Genomic DNA, 20,120 nt, shown 5'->3' on the forward strand with positions numbered 1-20,120 from the left:
TAATTTTAATGCTACAGAAACGATAACAAGTTTCAAACAAATAACTTAAACGTCTAACATTATTAGACTAGAAAAAATGAAATAAAATTGCAATTTATTGCTTATTACCTATGCGATTAAATAGTACCTATATTGTGTTTCAAGTGCGGGAAATGAGTTTCTCCTAGTGGCGCTCGACGTGTGTGCCACTATTCAAAAATGTTTAACAAGCGTCATGCAAAGAACTTAAAATATAAATAAAAGATATAAACAAAAGTTTATGTTTTGTAAGTGCCATGGTATAGGTTTCAGTGTGTAAATGCGCAGGGCATACGGCCAGCACTTTTGGGGATTTCCACTTTAGCGTGAGCTGGACGGATAAAGATAGCTTTCCAACACTTCAACCATCATCAAAACTTTCGGTGCAGGCTTGATAAAAATATAATTTTAAAAATTAGCAAAAATGCTTGGCATATCCTCTGCACAACCATACTCTGAAATCTATACCACGGTCCTCGTATTACATAAACTTTTGGTTACATCTTAGATCCCTCCATTACTTTTGCAGAGGTCGATGAACGTAGAATAAAAAGTAGTATGTGTGGCGCTCGTGTAGGCAAGCAATGGCAAAGAATAATTTTAGTAAAAAAAAAGTGTGGAGGAAAAGGTAGTAACACTTTATTTTGGAGAAAAACAGTACTTTATGTTTTGGGAAAAATAGATCCGCCTCTAGAGGCCACTAGTATAAATACGTGAGAAAATTTGTACAAAAATCATCTATAATTTTGACTTTGTTAGGCAATTAGGTAGTATGAGTCCGACACTAGTTTCACTATAAGAAAGAAAGACACAATAAATAGAGTATATTAAACTGGGAATATGCAGAGAAAAAACTTATGTCAGGCTCAGTGTGTACTCTCTCTGGAAAAAGTATACACAATATTTGAAAAGTGAATATCATGATGATACTAAAATATTAACAAAGATAATTTTTAAGAATATTAACGTTCAACAAATAAATAATAAATCTCAACTTTGATAAAATACCACCATATGATAAAAATACAAATAATAAATATAAAAGGACAACTCGCAAAATGTAAACTATCTTTAAAAGGGTATGTATACAAACTCCATTAACCACAAATATCAAGACTTAACGCCGTCCAATGTCATTTTAAAACACAAATTTAATATAAGTACAGTATACAGTGTATATGTATCAACAAAGTAATTAAAGCACAGTCTTGTCTGTAAAAATGAAATATGTGGAAACTATGGATACAACTGTTGTATAGTTTTTTGAGCTGTAATTAAGAAGAAACACGAACGTAATACTCATTCAGTATGCGCATAACACATACATCTTGTGTTCAGGGTTGACAACTTAAATCACACATACAATTTATTGTATACCGCTTGTTCGGAAACACGAATAAAAATTGTTCTCAGGCTTTCACCACCAAAGACACACATACATATTGAACCAGTGTATAAGCAGCCTAAGATGTGGCGCCAACGTATGTTACCCACGATTACAAACAATTGTTAAACTAATAACACAATATCTTACATTAAAGTACAATAATTGTTAAATGGGTTTTGCGTATTAACCCTGAAAACAAATTCTGTTTACCTTATATATATTATATACCTACGTGTTCCATTATTTTTTGGGTACAACAACTTTTTTCACATATCATTCTTATGGAGAATACTTTTTAAACAGGCTCAAAGATAAAAAGTAAATAGCAAAACCAAAAAAAGTTCGATAGTAATATAAAAACGAATACGAGATGAAATGTAGATTAAATTATGTAAACTAGCAATTCTCAAATTATGGGAGTGGGATAGTAGAGGACGAATCTTCCCATTTTTTCAATGTAATATACAATAAATTAATAATTAACCCATATATTGGTATAAAACGGTAAACATAAATGATATAATTTTAATGATCAAATACAGTATGTTAAAAAAATTAGCCACATCCTTTCCATGGTGATATCATTTGGCCACCACTGAACACTGAACACTCCTAGATTCTTTAAAACAAAAAAATACCTAAATATTTTCCTTTTCCTTAGGATTTTATTATAACGAATCGTAATAATATTTTTCTATCATACTACTTTTCGAATGACAACAGTTTTAATTTCATATTTAAAATCAGAATATTTTTCCAAGTATTTCTTTACACACAAATTGATTTTAGGAAGATAAGTTTATGAGTTGCAACTTATAAGTTATAAGTATTTATAATAGGTACTTATAATATTTTAAATGCGTAATAAAAGCTACCTACTAATATAAGCTATTATAATATATATTTTAAATGCGTATAACTCATAAGCTACTCGTCCAAATTTCGATTTTTCTATATCGAAAATCAATATACTTAGAAAAATATTTTAGTTTTGGCATATGAATTATATTTATTAATATAAAAAAAACTAACCGTGTGGCTTTTAAAAAAGTTAAATCATAATAAATGTTTTAAAAAAAATTCATATTGAGCGAAGCATAGCCTGAAAACATGTGTAATTTTTGTTTGCTGAAATGACTACACGTTGTGAACTTGCAAATGTATACTACCCTAATAAAATATAAAATATTTCTGTTTTATTAACTCGTAATACTAATCGATCGCTTAAAAAATTAAACGTTTCTAAAAAAAAAAACAACAATATATCTATAAAAATTATCAATTATTTCTATACCGATAATCGCATAATGCTCAACGCCGGAATATTGACTAAGTAAATTATTTAAATTATTAATTAAACTTGAATCGGTATAAATTACTTACGTCAACTGCGTGATTTTACTAATTGATTTGTAATCAATCAGATTAATTAGCCAATTGCTTCATTCTGTTCAATGAACTACCGGCCTTAAACCATTCAATTTGTTGTTCGTTGAATGTATGATTTAGTAATATTTCGTCACTACTTCCATCAGTGTGACATAATATGCATTTTAAAGGCTGAAATAATAAATCGTATTAATTGGATATTCCCAACTTATAACGTTTATAAAATTTATAAACTAAGGTGAAGTAGGCAAAAATTATAAACTAGCAATTATTATTTTACCTTGCCAGGAGCGAACTGGTCAAGTTCGACTATAGAAACTCTATCACTTGGTTGAACTTTATCATAATCCTTAGCGTCAGCAAAGGTCAAGGCTAATAATCCTTGCTTTTTCAAATTTGTTTCATGTATCCTGGCAAAAGATTTGACAATAAATGCACGTCCTCCCAAATGTCGTGGTTCTAAAGCGGCATGATCTCTGCTACTTCCCTCGCCATAGTTTTCATCACCAAACACAACCCACGGTAAACAATTGGCCTTGTACGCTCTAGCCGTGTTCGGTACTGCATCCCATTCTCCTGTTTCCTGGTTTTTTACCTTATTCATTTCATTATTTTCTGAATTAGTTGCACTGGAATAATGAAAATAACAATTTTATTTTATTTTTTAATGATAACAACTATAACAACTTACGTTAAAAACATGTTATTTGAAATATTATCCAAATGCCCACGATATTTCAACCATGGACCAGCAGCAGAAATGTGATCAGTTGTACATTTTCCTTTTACCTATTGAAAAGTTATAAAAAATAAGTAAACTTAATTAAAAATAATAAAATCATAACATGCATGTTATTTAAGTGAAACATACTTTAATAAGTATAACAAGGCCTTCAAAATCATTGCCGTCCCAAGCTTCGAAAGGTTCCAATAGTTGAAGACGATTGGATTTTGGATTTATATCCACACTTACAGATGATCCATCAGCAGGCGGAGCTTGGTATGTATCTTGACCAGCATCAAATCCCTTTTGAGGAAGTTCGTCGCCAAATGGATTGCTCAATTTAAATTCTTTACCTTTAAAAATAGTTGATATTATGTCTATAAATATATGAATATAACACGAGTTAATGGAAACTCTTTTCACGAACGAAACACCTTGGACAATTGCAACGATACAATTATAAATTATAGAAACAGTATAGCTGCTATCGTGACAATAGCCAATATGTACAATTTAACTAACCATCAGCACCCTTGATTGTTTCGGTTGTTGGATCAAAGTCTAAACGAGCTTCAATGGCTAAGGCAGTTACCATCTCTGGAGACGTGACAAAAGCATGAGTCGCTGGATTAGCATCGTTTCGCCCAGTAAAGTTTCTATTGTACGAGCTCACAATGGTATTCTTTTCACCCTTTTTTACATCTTTACGGTCCCATTGACCAATACATGGACCACATGCATTAGCTAATACAGTACCACCAAAATCTCTCAGTGTTTGCGCCTGAACAATATTATAATTAAAATATCTACCAATAAGTCTAATTTAATATTTTATTATTTTATACTATTCCATCTCTTTCAATTGTTGCTCTGATTTGTTCAGATCCAGGAGTGACGTTAAATGGAATTTTTGATTTACGTCCATGAGCTATTGCTTCTTTTGCAATTGTAGCACACCTCGCCATATCTTCATAACTTGAGTTTGTACAACTTCCAATCAGACCTGAAATTTAATACAATAACTTAATATAATAAAAAAACTATATTATTTTAGTATTTTTATATGATGATAAAATGGTTTTAGATCCACGGTAATATCCATTATATTTTTATGGGTAATAAAATATAACTAGCTAAGAAAGCTGGAGTGTTCATCCATGAGTTTAAAACTGTTTTAATGCCATCATCATATAAATGTAAGAATTTATATTATATGAGGTGTTCGTTCATTTCCTACTCGAAGAATAGGTCATTTGCAAAAAAAAATTAATTTAAATATCAAAGGTTGGAAAATGTAATACAAGATTCCTCATAAGTGACTCACCAACTTTAATTTCAACCGGCCAATCGTTTTTTTTGGCATTTTCTCCAAGTTTTGAAATGGGATGAGCGAGATCAGGCGTGAAGGGTCCATTGACATGAGGTTCCAACGATGTTAAATCAAGTTCAATTAACTATATTGATCACAATATAATAAAATATTAACATAACATTGTAATAGCACAAAGAAAAAGGATTACCTGGTCATAATTACTGCCTTTGTCAGGAGTTAACAATGATTTACTGTGCTTCGCAGCTTCTTCGGAAATATAACCACGTGAGGTAGCTTTTAAATAATCTGCCATTCGGTGATTGAATGGGAACAAACTAGTGGTGGCTCCAATTTCTGCACCCATATTACAGATGGTGCCCATGCCTTTGTAAATATGATTTCCTATATGTCCTTCCTCGCAACACGACTACACAGTATGTGTGATTTTTTTTTTGTACTCAACCGTTTCGAGAGCCAGTGTTGTGCCTTGACGGGGGATTTCGTTTGGTTTATCTGTTTTTAGGGTCATTCGCAATAGTACAGCGTGATCGCCTTGGAGTCAGTTTGACCCAAGTTCGAACCACACGTTTGTCTCCAACGTCAAACTGTACAAATCGCGTGGTTTCAAGTGCCCGTGGTCCGTCGATTTCATCGTCACGGGAATAATAGCTTGTTGCAAACTCGCGCAAACCATTGATGACGTATATTCACGATTCCTACAGCAACATAATATTTGCATTTCACCGTAATCTGTCGTCCAAGTTACCGTCGCTTTACCAGCTTGGAGGACCCAGTTCAGCTGCACTCTCATGCAACCAGTCATCATCATGTCACACTTGCCTTTGATAGTATAGTCAGTGGTAACGGAGGTCCTGTATGGATATATTATATATTTGTAAGTTCCCTCTTATCGGGGCATTTGTGAGCCACATGCAATATTATTATATATTTTGTATTTTTGGACGTTCCTCAGTTTATTATTATGAATTATTATTATTGATTGTATATGTCATTCTATTTATTTTTTGTTCATTATAAGTGCGTGCGCATAGCGCTATAAATTGTTTTATAATACTTAGACCTGAGTAATCTCTAACCGTCCTTGACATCCCTCAAGTCGTTGTCGCTAACCATGAATTCTAAATTAGGAGCTGCTTCGGAGTAAACAAAAATTGTACGCCAATCAGCGTTTTGCACACAACAATTCGGCAAAAATACCATTATTGTGGAACAACCCCAAACGTAATTTCATCAGCATAACGAATTGGATGCATTATGCACGACTGCTTTGGACCGCATGCCGTCTGATAATCACCAAAATTGTCATCAAACCTGATAAGAAGCCTGCAGAACAACACAGGCGATGTTTTAATGCGCCAACAATATTGACGAAGTTGCTATTGTTGTCTTGGGTGGAAATTTAGGAAATCGATATATTATATTTCGGCGAATCAGTCAACTGGAACTTGTGTCCGAAATTCATCGATAATATACAATATCCTATATTATTTTGGCAAGGTGAAGATGGATATCATTTTTTATGAAAATGATAAATCCAGTTACAGGTTCTGAAACTAAAAAAATGTTAATTCAATAAATTATTATTCATACAAACTGATGGTTCGGAAATATGAAAAAAATCGTCAATCATATCTTAAAATGTCGACGTCTTTTCCACCAATGTGTTGTGGATGTGTACGTGAAAGTTGAAACTGAGAGATTGAGTGTCGGAATACCAACAAAACTATTTATATACGTGCAAGGAAAAAGAACTAAGAATGTTGTACATCATAAAGCAGTAGAATAATAAACACTTTTTTTCTAATATTTTTTTATTAATTATAAAAATTCGAATTTAATATTCTTAATTAAGAACGTTTGTCGGGTCAGCTAGAAGCTATATTTAAAAAACCCCTTTTACCCCCTTAGAGGTCAAATTTTGAAAATCCTTTCCTAGCGCGGCCCTACATAGCTTAAGAAAATTCTGTACAAATTTTCAAGTACCTAGACCCACCGATTTCGTCTAGCCGTTAATGATTGAATTGGGACGATCTCCTATATTATGTATTTATGTATATATATATCTTAGAATTTATTAGTTCAATTGAAACATAATTCGTTAAGTACCTATATCTGTATTAAAACAAATAAATAATTGATTTTTTTTGTTTACTTAGCTTTCACCTAGTGTAGTTTTTGCTTTCTCAAAATGAAATTCATAAACTAACACAAATTGTTGTGTCTTAAAGTAAAAAACATTTTATTTTACTTAATGCTATAAAGTGAAAAATATTATTACTTATTAGTAGCTGAATTAAAATAAAAAATAATAATAATAATATTTACAAATGATTCTAGTTATTCGATATACAATACACATATTTTTATTAAAAAATGATTCTATTGTTACAATAATAATTTAAATAAACATGTTAATCACACATCGATAAAGAAAAGTATTATTATTTTTCGATAATGCGATTGGTATAATTGACCTAATTGGTGTTTTCCATACAACTTTTAAATTAATAAATATGCTATGTTAGTTTGTATTTTATAATTTATGCAAGTATTCCTACATCATAATTACAGCGATCTCAGCCGTTGCTATAAGTACGATCGTCAGTAGACAAATTAACAGTCGTAGTGCTGTGTCGAAACAAAGATTGGAAGATCTATTATATGTTTTCTAGCTGATCATTTGCGCTTCTTTGTCCTTTAAAATGCCAACTTTATATGATACTCACTTTTCATAATGTGAGCAGTATATTATAAGATCGGTCATCTATCTGTGGTGGATTGCGAACCTCACTAGGTGTACACTCTACATGAATAATACGTTGATTTTTAATTGTATTAATTACTTTAATTTTGTACATGCCGATGAGCGGCTATAAGTGTACCTCAGCCGACAGCCTCTTTGGTAGGCTATGTACTGAAATTACCTAACCTGATCTGCCCGATTAATCAATATCAATCAAAAAATTAATAAAATATCTAGTTGCACTAAAAAAAATAAGACGATTGAGCGGAAAATTAGTTGTGAATTAAAATAAACATGCAAATTGTATATCTTTACACATAAATGTGTATCATAAAAAAAATATTTGAGCTCAAATAATTGTAGGTGACCTACCCCTCATATCACTGCTGTTATACGGACCTATAAAATGTCCTAGTTTTCTTCAATCAATACCCACCCACTCATAATTAAGGTGTTGCATGAGCAACAATTGGACCCCATGTTACACGCAACTGATACATATTGCATGGCACGGTGGCCCGCGGGTGACTTGTTTGTTTAAAATTTTAAGCAATGAACTAACACTTATCAAAAAGCTCACTCTAAAATATTTCATTAATCTTCGGATTGACTCCACTGTAAAATGAGCACGAAAACAATATAAATTAACTGTTTTATATCATAGATAGAAGATAGGTGGATATGTTTTAAATGATAAACGATAAGCGTGATGCCTCGTTTAAGGGAAATAGGGATTTATTAATTTATTTTTATATACATAGATACATCTTGATAATAGATACATTGTAGAGTTTAATTTCTCTGAACAATTTATATCCACACGTTGATCAAACACATATCGCTAAGGAAACCCACTGGTCGTCGACCTGTAAAATATGTGTATAGATATACAATTTGTATATCATTTGTTAGAATATTTAGGTACAGAATGATATTATTTATAATTCATAACAATTTCAACGGTCTATTAGAAATTTCAAATTTGAAATTACAAACAATTTATTTTAGGTCGTTCAAATCTTTGCTTTTAGGGGGTGATGCAATAGGTATTGTATTCCGTTTTTAACACTTCTAAACGCTCGTCGGCCAACTGTGAGACGAGGCTTACAACGTAGTGAGACTGTGAATTTCGAAAAATGAATGTTCTGCCAACAGAGTATTCTCTAGAAAATTGTAGGTAAACGTTTCGCTTTGTGTGTAACATGACATAAGTCATAAATGGTAGGTTAATAACAGGTTAAAAAAATGTTAAAATACAAAAATGTTAAAAGTTAATAGTATAATTAGAGTCAAGTAAACATATTTTATGATCTAGTGAAATGTATCTAAACATTTAATACTTTAATTTAGTAATATCAAAGCCATTTTCAAAAAGTTCAACGCAGTTGTAACCAAGAAAATCACAGAAAGAATCAAATGGCTGTGGATTCCCACCTGCAAAATAAAATTTTTATTAAATTTGTTGATTATGTGTATTGTGAATATTTTGTGTCATACAACCTTAAATCAGATATTCTTGTATCTTATCGACGTGTGTATTTATACCATTAGTTTACACATTAATTATAATATACGTATTGTACTCACCTATGAGTTTAAATTCTGTTTGAATGTAATATATTCGAAAAAAATTAATGATCTGACCATTATACTTATCACAAATAATTACAAAATTATCACTGAGATGTCAATATTATGCTTTTGAATGATTAAACATTTCCATTTCTGTTAACAACATTTACAATAATATTAAGGAATATTTATTGAAATCAATAAAAAAGAAACACTCAGTGAAGCCACACTGATTCGGAGACAGTCGATTTGTAAACGTGACTTAGATAAATTCAAACCGAATTTGAGTACAAACCGCTTATTCTCGAGATATAAAGGAACAAACTCCACCAATCGAGAAAAACGGTTGTAAAGCGAAAAATTGTGTTAATAATATTTCAAAAAACAGTATAAAAATTTTTAAAAAAGAATAGGCAACGAAAGAGCGTACGACAAACTAACTTTCGCTAAATAATTACATCAGGTCCACCAGTCAGATCCATGATAATCAATTTTATGATAAAAGAATTGTACATACTTGTATCGAGATATTGTATGTATACTCCTCCTATCTCTGTAAAATCAAACATTTATAATGGTTTTTGATATAACTATTCACTACATGTTATACAATTAAGTAACTGTTACCCGAGTGAAAAATCCTAAGTGCATTGCAATATTCATTCGAAGAATACAGGGATTATCTAACTTATGTTGGTGTACGACATACGTATACTACTTTTAGTAGTCAAATATCAATAATAATTTCGTAAAAAATGTATGAACCGTTTTGGTATTTCGATACTTCGATAACAAACAAAACTGAATTGAGTAATTCTAATACATATCGTGTCTCCGAAGTTATACATAATATAATAATGCTACTCCAGTATAACATCATTAGCTTGCATTTAAATTATTTGATGCACATAAATGGGCTACTTTAGCTTTTAAAGAAGTTTCGTGGAAGATACTAAATGTTATAAAATAAATAAGTAATATCAACTCAGTACAAATTAATTTTGTCCGGGGCCCCGAGAGTTCTAGTTGCGGTACCTATCAAATAGATAACCATAAGCAGGGCTTGAAATCGATTTTAAATATCGATAAAAATCGTTAAAATTTTTTTAAAAAATCAAAATTAATATCGAAATCGTGAATGCTTGTAAATGATTTTCAAAATTTCTATTAAAATTGAAAAAAGTTAAAATCGATATTTTATATCAAAATCGAAATCATTACAATATAATCAAATCAATTTTAAATAAATTTAAAAAAAAAATCAAAAGTATACAAGCATACAGACATATCAGGTCTATTTATAATTAATATTTTTCATATGCACACTCAATGTTAAATTGGGTAATAACTTTGACTATACATATTGTATATCATGCACAATAGTGTGTATAGTAATAACTACTAATAACTAATGACTAATGTCTAATATTTTGTTTTCTGAGAATGGGATAATTACTTTAACTTGTTTGAAATGTTAAAGTAGGTAATAAAAAATAATATACAATCATAGTTCAAAAATTGAAAATAATTCACTAATATCAGTGATATCGAAATAATGTTATTTAAATTTTAAAATTAAACTAAAATCGAAATAAAAGAAAATTATATTTAAAATCGAAATCATAATATAATTAAATCGATATTCTGCATCAATATAAAAATCATAAAATCACAAAATCAATATATTATTTTTAAATCGAAATCGAAAAATATTAATATCGATAAACAAAATTGAAATTAAAATCGAAAATTTTTGTTTCGATTTCAAGCCCTGACCATAAGAACATTTAAAATCATATTTTAAGAAATTTTGTTTCGTGAAATTTACAAAAATATAAATGATTAAAAATACATTAAAAAAAAATAAATTAAATACATTAACACGTACTTTTTTCTAGATTTCCATCTAAAACATTAATTATAAAAATGTAAAATTTACGTAATATCAACTATATTAAATAGACTTATTGTAAAATAGTATATACATCTTGTCCACTTTGTTTTTTTACTTGTTTAAATTATTTTATTTATTGCATTTATCTATTTTAGGAAACGTAGTGTACATCATTTTAAATATATTTGTTTTTTCAAATACCAAATAAATGAATAAATTTAAAATGTTCATTTAAAATGTTAAATAGTACAATTTCAGTCAATGGAAACATATGATTGAAATATTAAAAAGATGCATTTTCTATTTGCGATTCTAATTTTAGACCAAAACTGAAAATGTATCATTAGCAAATACTAAATAGTAGTTAACATTTTTTTTTCATTACAATTAGATATTAAATATATCTTAAAAAAAATAATCTTATCAAACCACTAAAACTATATTTGATATAATATCGACACGGGGATTGAAACTATGATAGATTTATCTAATACTATAGTAAATACGAATAAAATAAAATTATTAATAAATATAACACCTACGAGTACATACTTGTTGTGTCATAAAATGGAGCTAGAAAGAAAATACCCAGTAGGTAGTAATTTATATGCATAATTATAAATTATTCATAATGCGTTATGAATAAAGAAACAAATATTGGTATTTCATTGATAATTTCTTAATAAATTTAGAAAATGTTCAGTAGCAGACCAATTTTCAAAATTTAATCGTTATATAAAGAAATAAAAACAAATCTAAATTTGATCTCATTTGTACAGTAATCTCAAAGTTTATTAATAAACTCTTTGAAGTATTATATTTTTCCCTAACTTTTAGTTACTTTGTAATCAATAACAATTACAATAAATCCACAATTAAAAAAAAAACTGAATGATCGTAATATTTTTATGACTTTCCACTGTAATCAAAAGCGTCAACAATTATAAAGAATCAAAACATGTTTGAAGGACATAATAAACATTTTTTATAGGTGAGATCAGGATAATTCAGGATAAAGTTTGTACTTTTCAAACCAAACTGGAAATGTTATAGGAATTGAAATGAAAAACCGAGTAAAGAAAATTAAAATTATAGCTTCACACAATATAGCTTACCTAAATCAATATACATTCGTTAAACATCACACTTTCCCATAATTCATAGCCTTCATCAGATTTAGGTTTTAAATATTCACTTCCTATGATTTTCAATTGAATAAGAAACAACTTTGAGAAAGGACATATTGCTTACGTAAATTTACTCAGGAATTTCCAAAGAAAAATAAATTATAAATGTCAATGAAATAAAAAACTCAGTGAAACTTTCATACCTCTACCTAAAAAATAACCATAAGACTTTAATATTAATACGGTATTGTCATAATTTATATATTTCAAATTTAATCATCAATAATCAATAACCATAGTAGCATGATAATAAAGTGATAAAAAAAAACAATGATGATATCCAAATGTGCACTAAAAGATATTACAGCATAATAAGGGCATTTGAGTCATCAATCATGCAAGTATAAATCATTTCGTATGCTTGAAATCAAAAGATCCATTTCAAATATATAAAAATTGCTCAGGAGATTATGACAACCTTTGTATCACATTATCAAGCTATATTGGATCTTACTTTAGAGATTTCTACACAATAATAAACATAATATGTTCGGGCTGCATAAAATAGCTATAAATTATTGTTGTAACTGCATTATTGTAGACTCAAAAATAAAAATGATTTGTCAGCAGTCACTTCAGGATCTCGTCTACCAAAAATACATTTACCCACATACACCAATGATCTATGATTGCCTATCGTAAATCATATCGCTCTCTCGCATCACCTAACCACAAAAAGCTGTTATCACTCAGTGTTGTCTAACATAGCATTAAAATAATTATATATCAGTGTCATATATTTTGCCACAAAACTTTAATTTTGTTCTTGGTCTTCCATGTTCGCGTTTTTTTTACACATTTTTCCCCTCCAGAAAATGGATTATGTTGGGTCTTTCATATAGGCCTTATAGCTCTTCATTATGTCTTTTTTCATATATTCCTTGGTCAACTTTATATAACTTTCAATATATATTTCTTAAGATTTTTCTCTCCCAGATAGCAAAGTCTTTTTATTTACTTCTTTCCAAAGTTGCTCACTATATGCATAGGTTACTATTGAGCAAAAATAGCTTGTGTACAGAATAATAATTAATTTTCTTGATCACAGTTTTTGATCTCAACAACTTGCTATACCCATATCATTAATTATTCCCATACAGGTGGATTAAAAGTCGTCCGAATTATCCTCTTCGGAGAGTGTGTATGTATAAGTATGTTTATGTACGTTAAGATATTATACACATGAAAACTGGAGTTAAGAAAAAAGTTAGATCTAGCACCTTTCGGTTCGATGCATATTCATTTTGTTGATACAAATTAAAATTTGCATAAACATAATATAATTAATCTATTTATTTAGCTAAACAACAAGATATGTACGTACAAACAATCTCTAGAAAAAAAGGAGATTATTTTTATTATCTGAAAACTAATTATTTTTCGTTGAACTATAAGATTTGTTTTTCAAAATACAGTTTATACATAAGTTACAGTTGATGTGATCAAACACAACAATTTACAAATATGTGGTCACAAATGATGAATGTTACATTTTTAGAAATTTATAGCGACTAAAAATTACTTTTATTTTAATAACTCAAGTCAAGATTAAGTTATCAGCTATTTAAGATTTTTCTTGGCTAACTCAGATATGTATAGAGCAAATCTAGATTGCTAACTGTGATAATACGTGAAGCAACGATCTGCCATTTAAAATGAGGACAAAAGGAGCTTATCACACCTATTTAATGTTGATAACATGTTAACGTGGTTAATAATAATTAATAAACATAGATAATTTTTGTAAATACAAATTATTTAACGTTATATCATGAACATAAGTGATAACAATGATTACCATCGATAAAAATGTTGTCCGGTAGCTTCAACCAATTTCACAGGTGCTGTATCGCAGTTAGCAATCTAGATTAATCTATATGCCTGGGGCTTAAACATTGTATTTTGGAAGCAGCCCAAAAGCAAGACGATGTCAAAAAGAATAATGGACACGTAAAACAGTACTTGTGAAAAATAATACGAATAAAATAACGAATTTTTTAATACACGATAACATTTTTTATATTGTTCTGAAGGTCAAACTAGACCCCGAGCCCTTTAATAGTTAATTGGAATAATTAAAATCTTTATTTCTTAGAAATATACATAAGTTATTATGTAACTTGTCTAAAGTTAATCAGTTCAAATAATATAATATGCTATAAATATTAGTTTAGTCAATAGTTGTTAGATTTTTTATGTACTACTATAGAAGTTATAATAATACATTTGTTTTTGGAAAAAGTCAATTTGAGTAATTGCACTGAATAACTATTCAATAGTAAATGATTTACCAATGTTTGCTCAGTGCTCACTAGTCACTGGTAAACGCATACCACATTTTAATGAAATACAATGTTGATTAAAAACAACAGCTGTAGTTAATTAAAGCATTGGAAAACGATAAACTACTATATTTTGTTATAAAACAATATCATAACGGTATTATACTATGAATCCCTATTGAGTTTAATTACGTTATAGAATTTTTACGTTATAAATTTTCTCGTTTTGAAAATGTTTCTAATAAATAAGAACTTAAACCAATTACCTAACCTAACACGATGATCGTTGTAACTAATTATCGATTTGTCATCTGGTCATCGAAGAAGATTGGACAATAGAAAAAATATTTACTTACTCAAATGTACTGAAACAAAATAGTGATATATATACTAGGTAGTTATTAATAGTGCATTAAAATAGAATAGTCAATATGTATGAAATACATTGAGGAGTTCAGTGTGATAGATGCCTTTGACTTTGTCTGCCTCTGATAAAACTACTATACAGGGTTCCTATTATAGCTTCTTTTATTTTCCCATTACAAACCTAAAGTTAATTCACCATAAAAAACCTTATTTTCATACACTCTGTTAAAAAGTTTCACTTCATTGCAACACGTACAATTATTTGTCACTAGTCACTACTAAGCATTTGTTAGATTTCGTAAATTCTTTTCTTGAAAATCTTAGAAAAAAAACTCTTAAGTTTCCACAGAACACAGTGTTAAAAACGCTGGCCTAAAGGACCTATTCTACTTGAAATATTCTAAAAATAGAAAAATTTCATTTTGAACTCAATCTTTTAGAAAATGACAACTTATACTTAAAGAATGACTTAACAAACCACGTATACTCTAATGTTCCGATTTTCAGTTTTTTTTTATAAATTACGAAATTTCATCATATTTTCAGTTATTGGGGCTAACTTAGTAACTCATCAATGTCCAAAATCGGAGTAAACTATTACGGAAAGTTATCTATAGTACCCATGACCTATACAATTTTGGAATACTAAAAAAATACAACAAATACACACCTATTATTCCTCTTAATAAATCTAAATAAAAAAAAAATGAATATTTTTTTTTAGTAGATGTCAATCGAAATAAAACTAAAAATATGGAAAAATTGTGGTCTATGGACATATAACTTACCAGGTTCCGCTATAAGAAGTTGGAAATAATAGTTAGTTAGTAAGCATATTCTTAGATTATATTAAAATTGAGATAAAACTACAGACCAAGAAGTATGGTAATCTGATGATCAATTTAGTAATCGTAAATGATTATTTGATTTACCTATTATATTTTACTTCGATTGAAAATACAAAACTATAACACCTTACTGTGTCAAACTTATAGGTTATAATATATTTGATACCCATCAAATAATCCATCAAAAATCAGTCCGGAGATCGATTTGAGTCAGTATTGTCTTTAAAAATGAATACTATTAAATACACAATAATGAAATCGTTTCTTGTACACTTATAGGTCCTCTATACCAGAGGTTCTCAAAGTATGGTATGCGTACCTTTAGTGGTACGCGGAATACTACATGTCGGTACGCAAAAGGCCACAAAGTGATAGAAAGGAAAGTAAATAAATGAATAATTAAATTTATGTTTGAACATGGAAATAAATATAAGTAGTACACGACAAATTAATAATACCTATGTGTGACACACATATTGATATTACAATAATGTGTGTGTGTATTATAGTCAAATTTATCTTGGTAATATTTTCTGAACAGAAGTATGAACGTCTAATAGTTTGCAATAGATTTGTTAACAACTAAAAGAAAAGGAAAGAAAACTTAGATTCTTATGCGAAACTAATTTTAGACCAAACTGGCCTTCGTAAAAAATCGAGTCCCAAAATAATTCATCATTTTTCCATAAAGGTAAATTTAGTCCGAATTTAAGAATGAATACGATGTATTGTATCTTATTTTATAGCACCTATGTAATAGTTTAAACAATATTGTTTGAGCTGTTATAATATTGTTTCTAAGTTAAAATAACTGTCGAATATTTGATAATTATTTTGTGATTAAATTTGTAATATTTTCAGTTTTTATAGCTAGGGATTACAAATTTAAAGCTAGGTATCTCATAAGTAATTTTGGGTGAAATTAGATATTTGAACTAAGAATGACGATATTATAGTAATTTTGTCTTTTAAAAATATTACAATATAGACAGGCTGACGATTGTGACGAACCGTCTCTTCTCGGAATCGTTTGTCGTATTCGATGGTATTATATTCTTGAATTACATTTTATCACCATACCACAGCGACCCACTTATAAGTTATAACCCACTTTACAGTTGAGCTGCAATATTGGGGATATTTTTTATCTAAAATTTTTATTTCTTTTTTAGGGAAAAAAATTCTTCAATTTTCAACTCTGTGTTTGGTTCCTGGAAAAAAAGCGTCGGTAAAGAAATTCAAGGAATAACGAGATCAGTTATTTAGATTACGATGTTTGTACCAACGGCGACCCTACAATTTTTATATACCATTTTTAAGCTATTTTCCATAGCCTATTATAGGTTTAGTGATGTCTTATTATTGATAATTCAAGGTTCAAATAAGGCTAATAAAACTTCATTAACAAAACACAATAAAAATCCGTACCATAACTCATGAATCCTAAAAATAATGAGATTCGATAAATTAGAATAATAAACAGGCTAATACACGTTGTTTACAAATTAATTAAATTATCTTGCATATAACATTAAATATGTCTATTAAATATTGTAATAATTACGAATGCAATCATTTAAATGTTTTAGTTTCATTGCTTTAATTTTCAAAGCCTTTTTTTAATAGAAGTATAAAATATACATAATATGAAATTTAATTTCAGGGTTTATATTATTAAGAGCAATGTATTCAGCCACGAAAGGAGATAATAAAAAATGACGTTTTCTTTAATATTTACCACTTGGTGAGTTGTATATTTCATGATCTTTTTGGCTATCATCTGAAATTTAATTATACTTGTAATACATTAGAATTATACTATACGAACTATTTTTATTTGCTTACAAACTTATTGCATACGATAGGTTCAATGCCCTCGTAGGCAACAGAAGTACTTACATTTTGTAACTTATTAATGAAAAAACTACATACGGAGCATTATTTGCACTATTATTATACTCATATACTGTGGGTGTTTGAATAATAGACATCAATCAATCATTACTTATAGATATTTTAGATTTGTTGCGTATATTAAAAAATGAAATAATCAATATACACCGCTTTAAACTGTATAACTTTTATTTAGTATAATCATAATTATAGTAGGTATATTATTCGAGATCCGAGGCGGCCGTGATGCCTATACGGAGTTGCGATCGACACACGCAATAATCGTCGACTGACTTATCTACTGCAGATAGCCGCTATAATATTATTGTCGCTTAATCGCTATCAAATATTAATCTATAAACCTTATTGGTCATTAAGTACACGACAAGATTGTTAAAATAGCTAGAAAGAAATTTGGTTTTAGCATTGATGTGATTGGGTGTGTTCAAGGATGCATATCAATGTTTCAAAATTATTAGAAAATTTTATTTAAACAATCGATTTAACAGATCACGTTTATCTTGAGTTCTGCATATTAAAGCTAAGATTATTCTCCAGGGAATCCCAAAGAATTTTTAAAATATTTATTTTAAATCTAGTTATGAGTATTTTAAGATGTACAATTTTACAGCATACAAATCAATGTTTATGATTATGCCTACATATATCATACTTTTAAAAGAAAATATGTAACTGCAATAATAAAACTTTTTGTTAAATTCAATTAACGTACTCTCAAACAAAGTAAAGGATGTTAAAAATGCTGTTGAATACAAAAAGTCTACATTTATATTGAAATCGATGTCAGTCAAAAATAGTCAAAATGGTCATTCGGGGCAATCAATACCATGATTTTCTGTCTTGGTCGAACACTTGAGCGACACAGGAGTAAGGAACGTTTTTAAGAATTTCATGGTTAGAATATCAACATTATTTGAACGTCGACCTCAAGTATTCTGGATGAATTAATAATTTCTGTTTTTAGAATAGGTGATTAGCAATTAATTAGATGAATCGGTTCAACTGGAAAGCAATACGTCTAAAGCCATATGTGTGTTAGACCAAGACAGAAATGATGGTATTGATTCCTGTTAAGGTCAGTCATCATTTAAGAATACCTACTCAATACATTTATAAACGTTTTCATTTTTATAATACAGTCGACTCTCGGTAACTCGAACCTCGATAACTCGAAATTCTTGATATCTCGAAGAAATAAAATTCCCCTTCAAATAACAATAACACTTAATGTTTATATAATCTTGTTAACTCGAAAATTAATTTGACAAGTTCCTGATATCTCTAATTTTCTTATGCAAATTTAGTACTAAAAATAGTTTATCAAGGCGATTATTTTTCGTAAAACCCGACCGTAATTTAACTGTTGATAACTTTGATACAATCAGTTTTAGTTCTGCCGTCTGTTTGTTCGTTTAATCGTTTATCGTGTGAGTGTGACAGTGTTAATCAGTGGTTATTATGGCTCAAAAAAGAAAATTAACAACATTATCACTTGCAGAAAAAGTGAATTTGCTTAAAATTATTGAAAAAGGCGAAAAAAAAAACAAGACATAGCCAAAGATTTTGGAATTCCGGAAAAAACATTATCTACAATAATAAAAAATAAAGATGTAATTTTAAAAAACTTTAACGAAAACTCGGCAACTAGAAAAAAAATGAAACTAGGAGAATACTCTGACATAGAATCATGTTTATTAAAATGGTTTCAACAATGTCTTGACAGAAAAATTCCAATTAATGGACTTATTCTACGAGAAAAAGCTGAAGAGTTTGGACATAAGTTAGGGCATGAACATTTTAAAGCTAGCAGTGGATGGTTAACAAATTGGAAAATCAGAAATAGCGTTGTATTTAAACAAGTTTGTGGTGATAATGGCGCTGTAGATCTACAAAAATGTTCCGTATGGATAAATAATTTACCGAAACTCATCGAAAATTATTCACCAGACGATATTTTTAATGTAGATGAAACAGGATTATTTTTCAAATGTTTACCTGACAAAACATTCATATTTAAAGGCCAATCTTGTTCAGGTGGAAAACATAGTAAAGAAAGAGTAACACTTCTGTTAGGGGCAAATATATCGGGCACAGAAAAATTAAGACCACTGCTGATTGGTAAGTCGAAAAAACCACGATGTTTTAAACAAATAAAATCATTACCATTAGATTATTATGCGAACAAAAAAACCTGGATGACGTCTGAAATTTTTAATTTGTGGTTAATGAAATTAGATAAAAAAATGGTCTCCGAAAAAATAAAAATCTTAATTTTACAGAAAAGAAATGATAAAAATAATTATATCGGCTATAAATGATAATAATCAAATTGTAATAAACATATTGGATGCTATACGGCTATGCGATAAAGCATGGCGAAACGTAAAAAAAAGAAACGATCATAAACTGTTTTACAAAATCAGGTTTTAGAACTTCGACTGAAAATATTCAAGATGAACCTTC

The 20,120-nt window shown here is 29.1% G+C and overlaps 2 protein-coding genes across 2 annotated transcripts in view; one reads left to right on the forward strand and one right to left on the reverse strand.

The window, feature by feature from the left end:
• Positions 1–2,830: 2,830 nt before the first annotated feature.
• On the reverse strand, positions 2,831–5,212 carry LOC111028350 (probable aconitate hydratase, mitochondrial). The gene is made up of 8 exons (XM_022306964.1): positions 5,039–5,212; positions 4,843–4,972; positions 4,364–4,521; positions 4,041–4,299; positions 3,666–3,871; positions 3,486–3,583; positions 3,075–3,423; positions 2,831–2,965 (listed from the first exon to the last, which is right to left on the reverse strand). The coding sequence occupies exons 1-8, from the start codon at positions 5,210–5,212 to the stop codon at positions 2,831–2,833; spliced, it is 1,509 nt and encodes a 502-aa protein (XP_022162656.1).
• A 14,100-nt stretch (positions 5,213–19,312) lies between these two features.
• LOC111028365 (tigger transposable element-derived protein 4-like) overlaps positions 19,313–20,120 on the forward strand; it is a 9,480-nt gene continuing 8,672 nt past the window's right edge. The window contains exon 1 of the mRNA XM_022306986.1: positions 19,313–19,775. Within this exon, the coding sequence (XP_022162678.1) occupies positions 19,313–19,775 (463 nt within the window). The remainder of the gene's footprint in view (positions 19,776–20,120) is intronic.

Source organism: Myzus persicae, unplaced genomic scaffold, assembly GCF_001856785.1.
Source record: "Myzus persicae strain clone G006 unplaced genomic scaffold, MPER_G0061.0, whole genome shotgun sequence".
NCBI classification, from domain to species: domain Eukaryota; kingdom Metazoa; phylum Arthropoda; class Insecta; order Hemiptera; family Aphididae; genus Myzus; species Myzus persicae.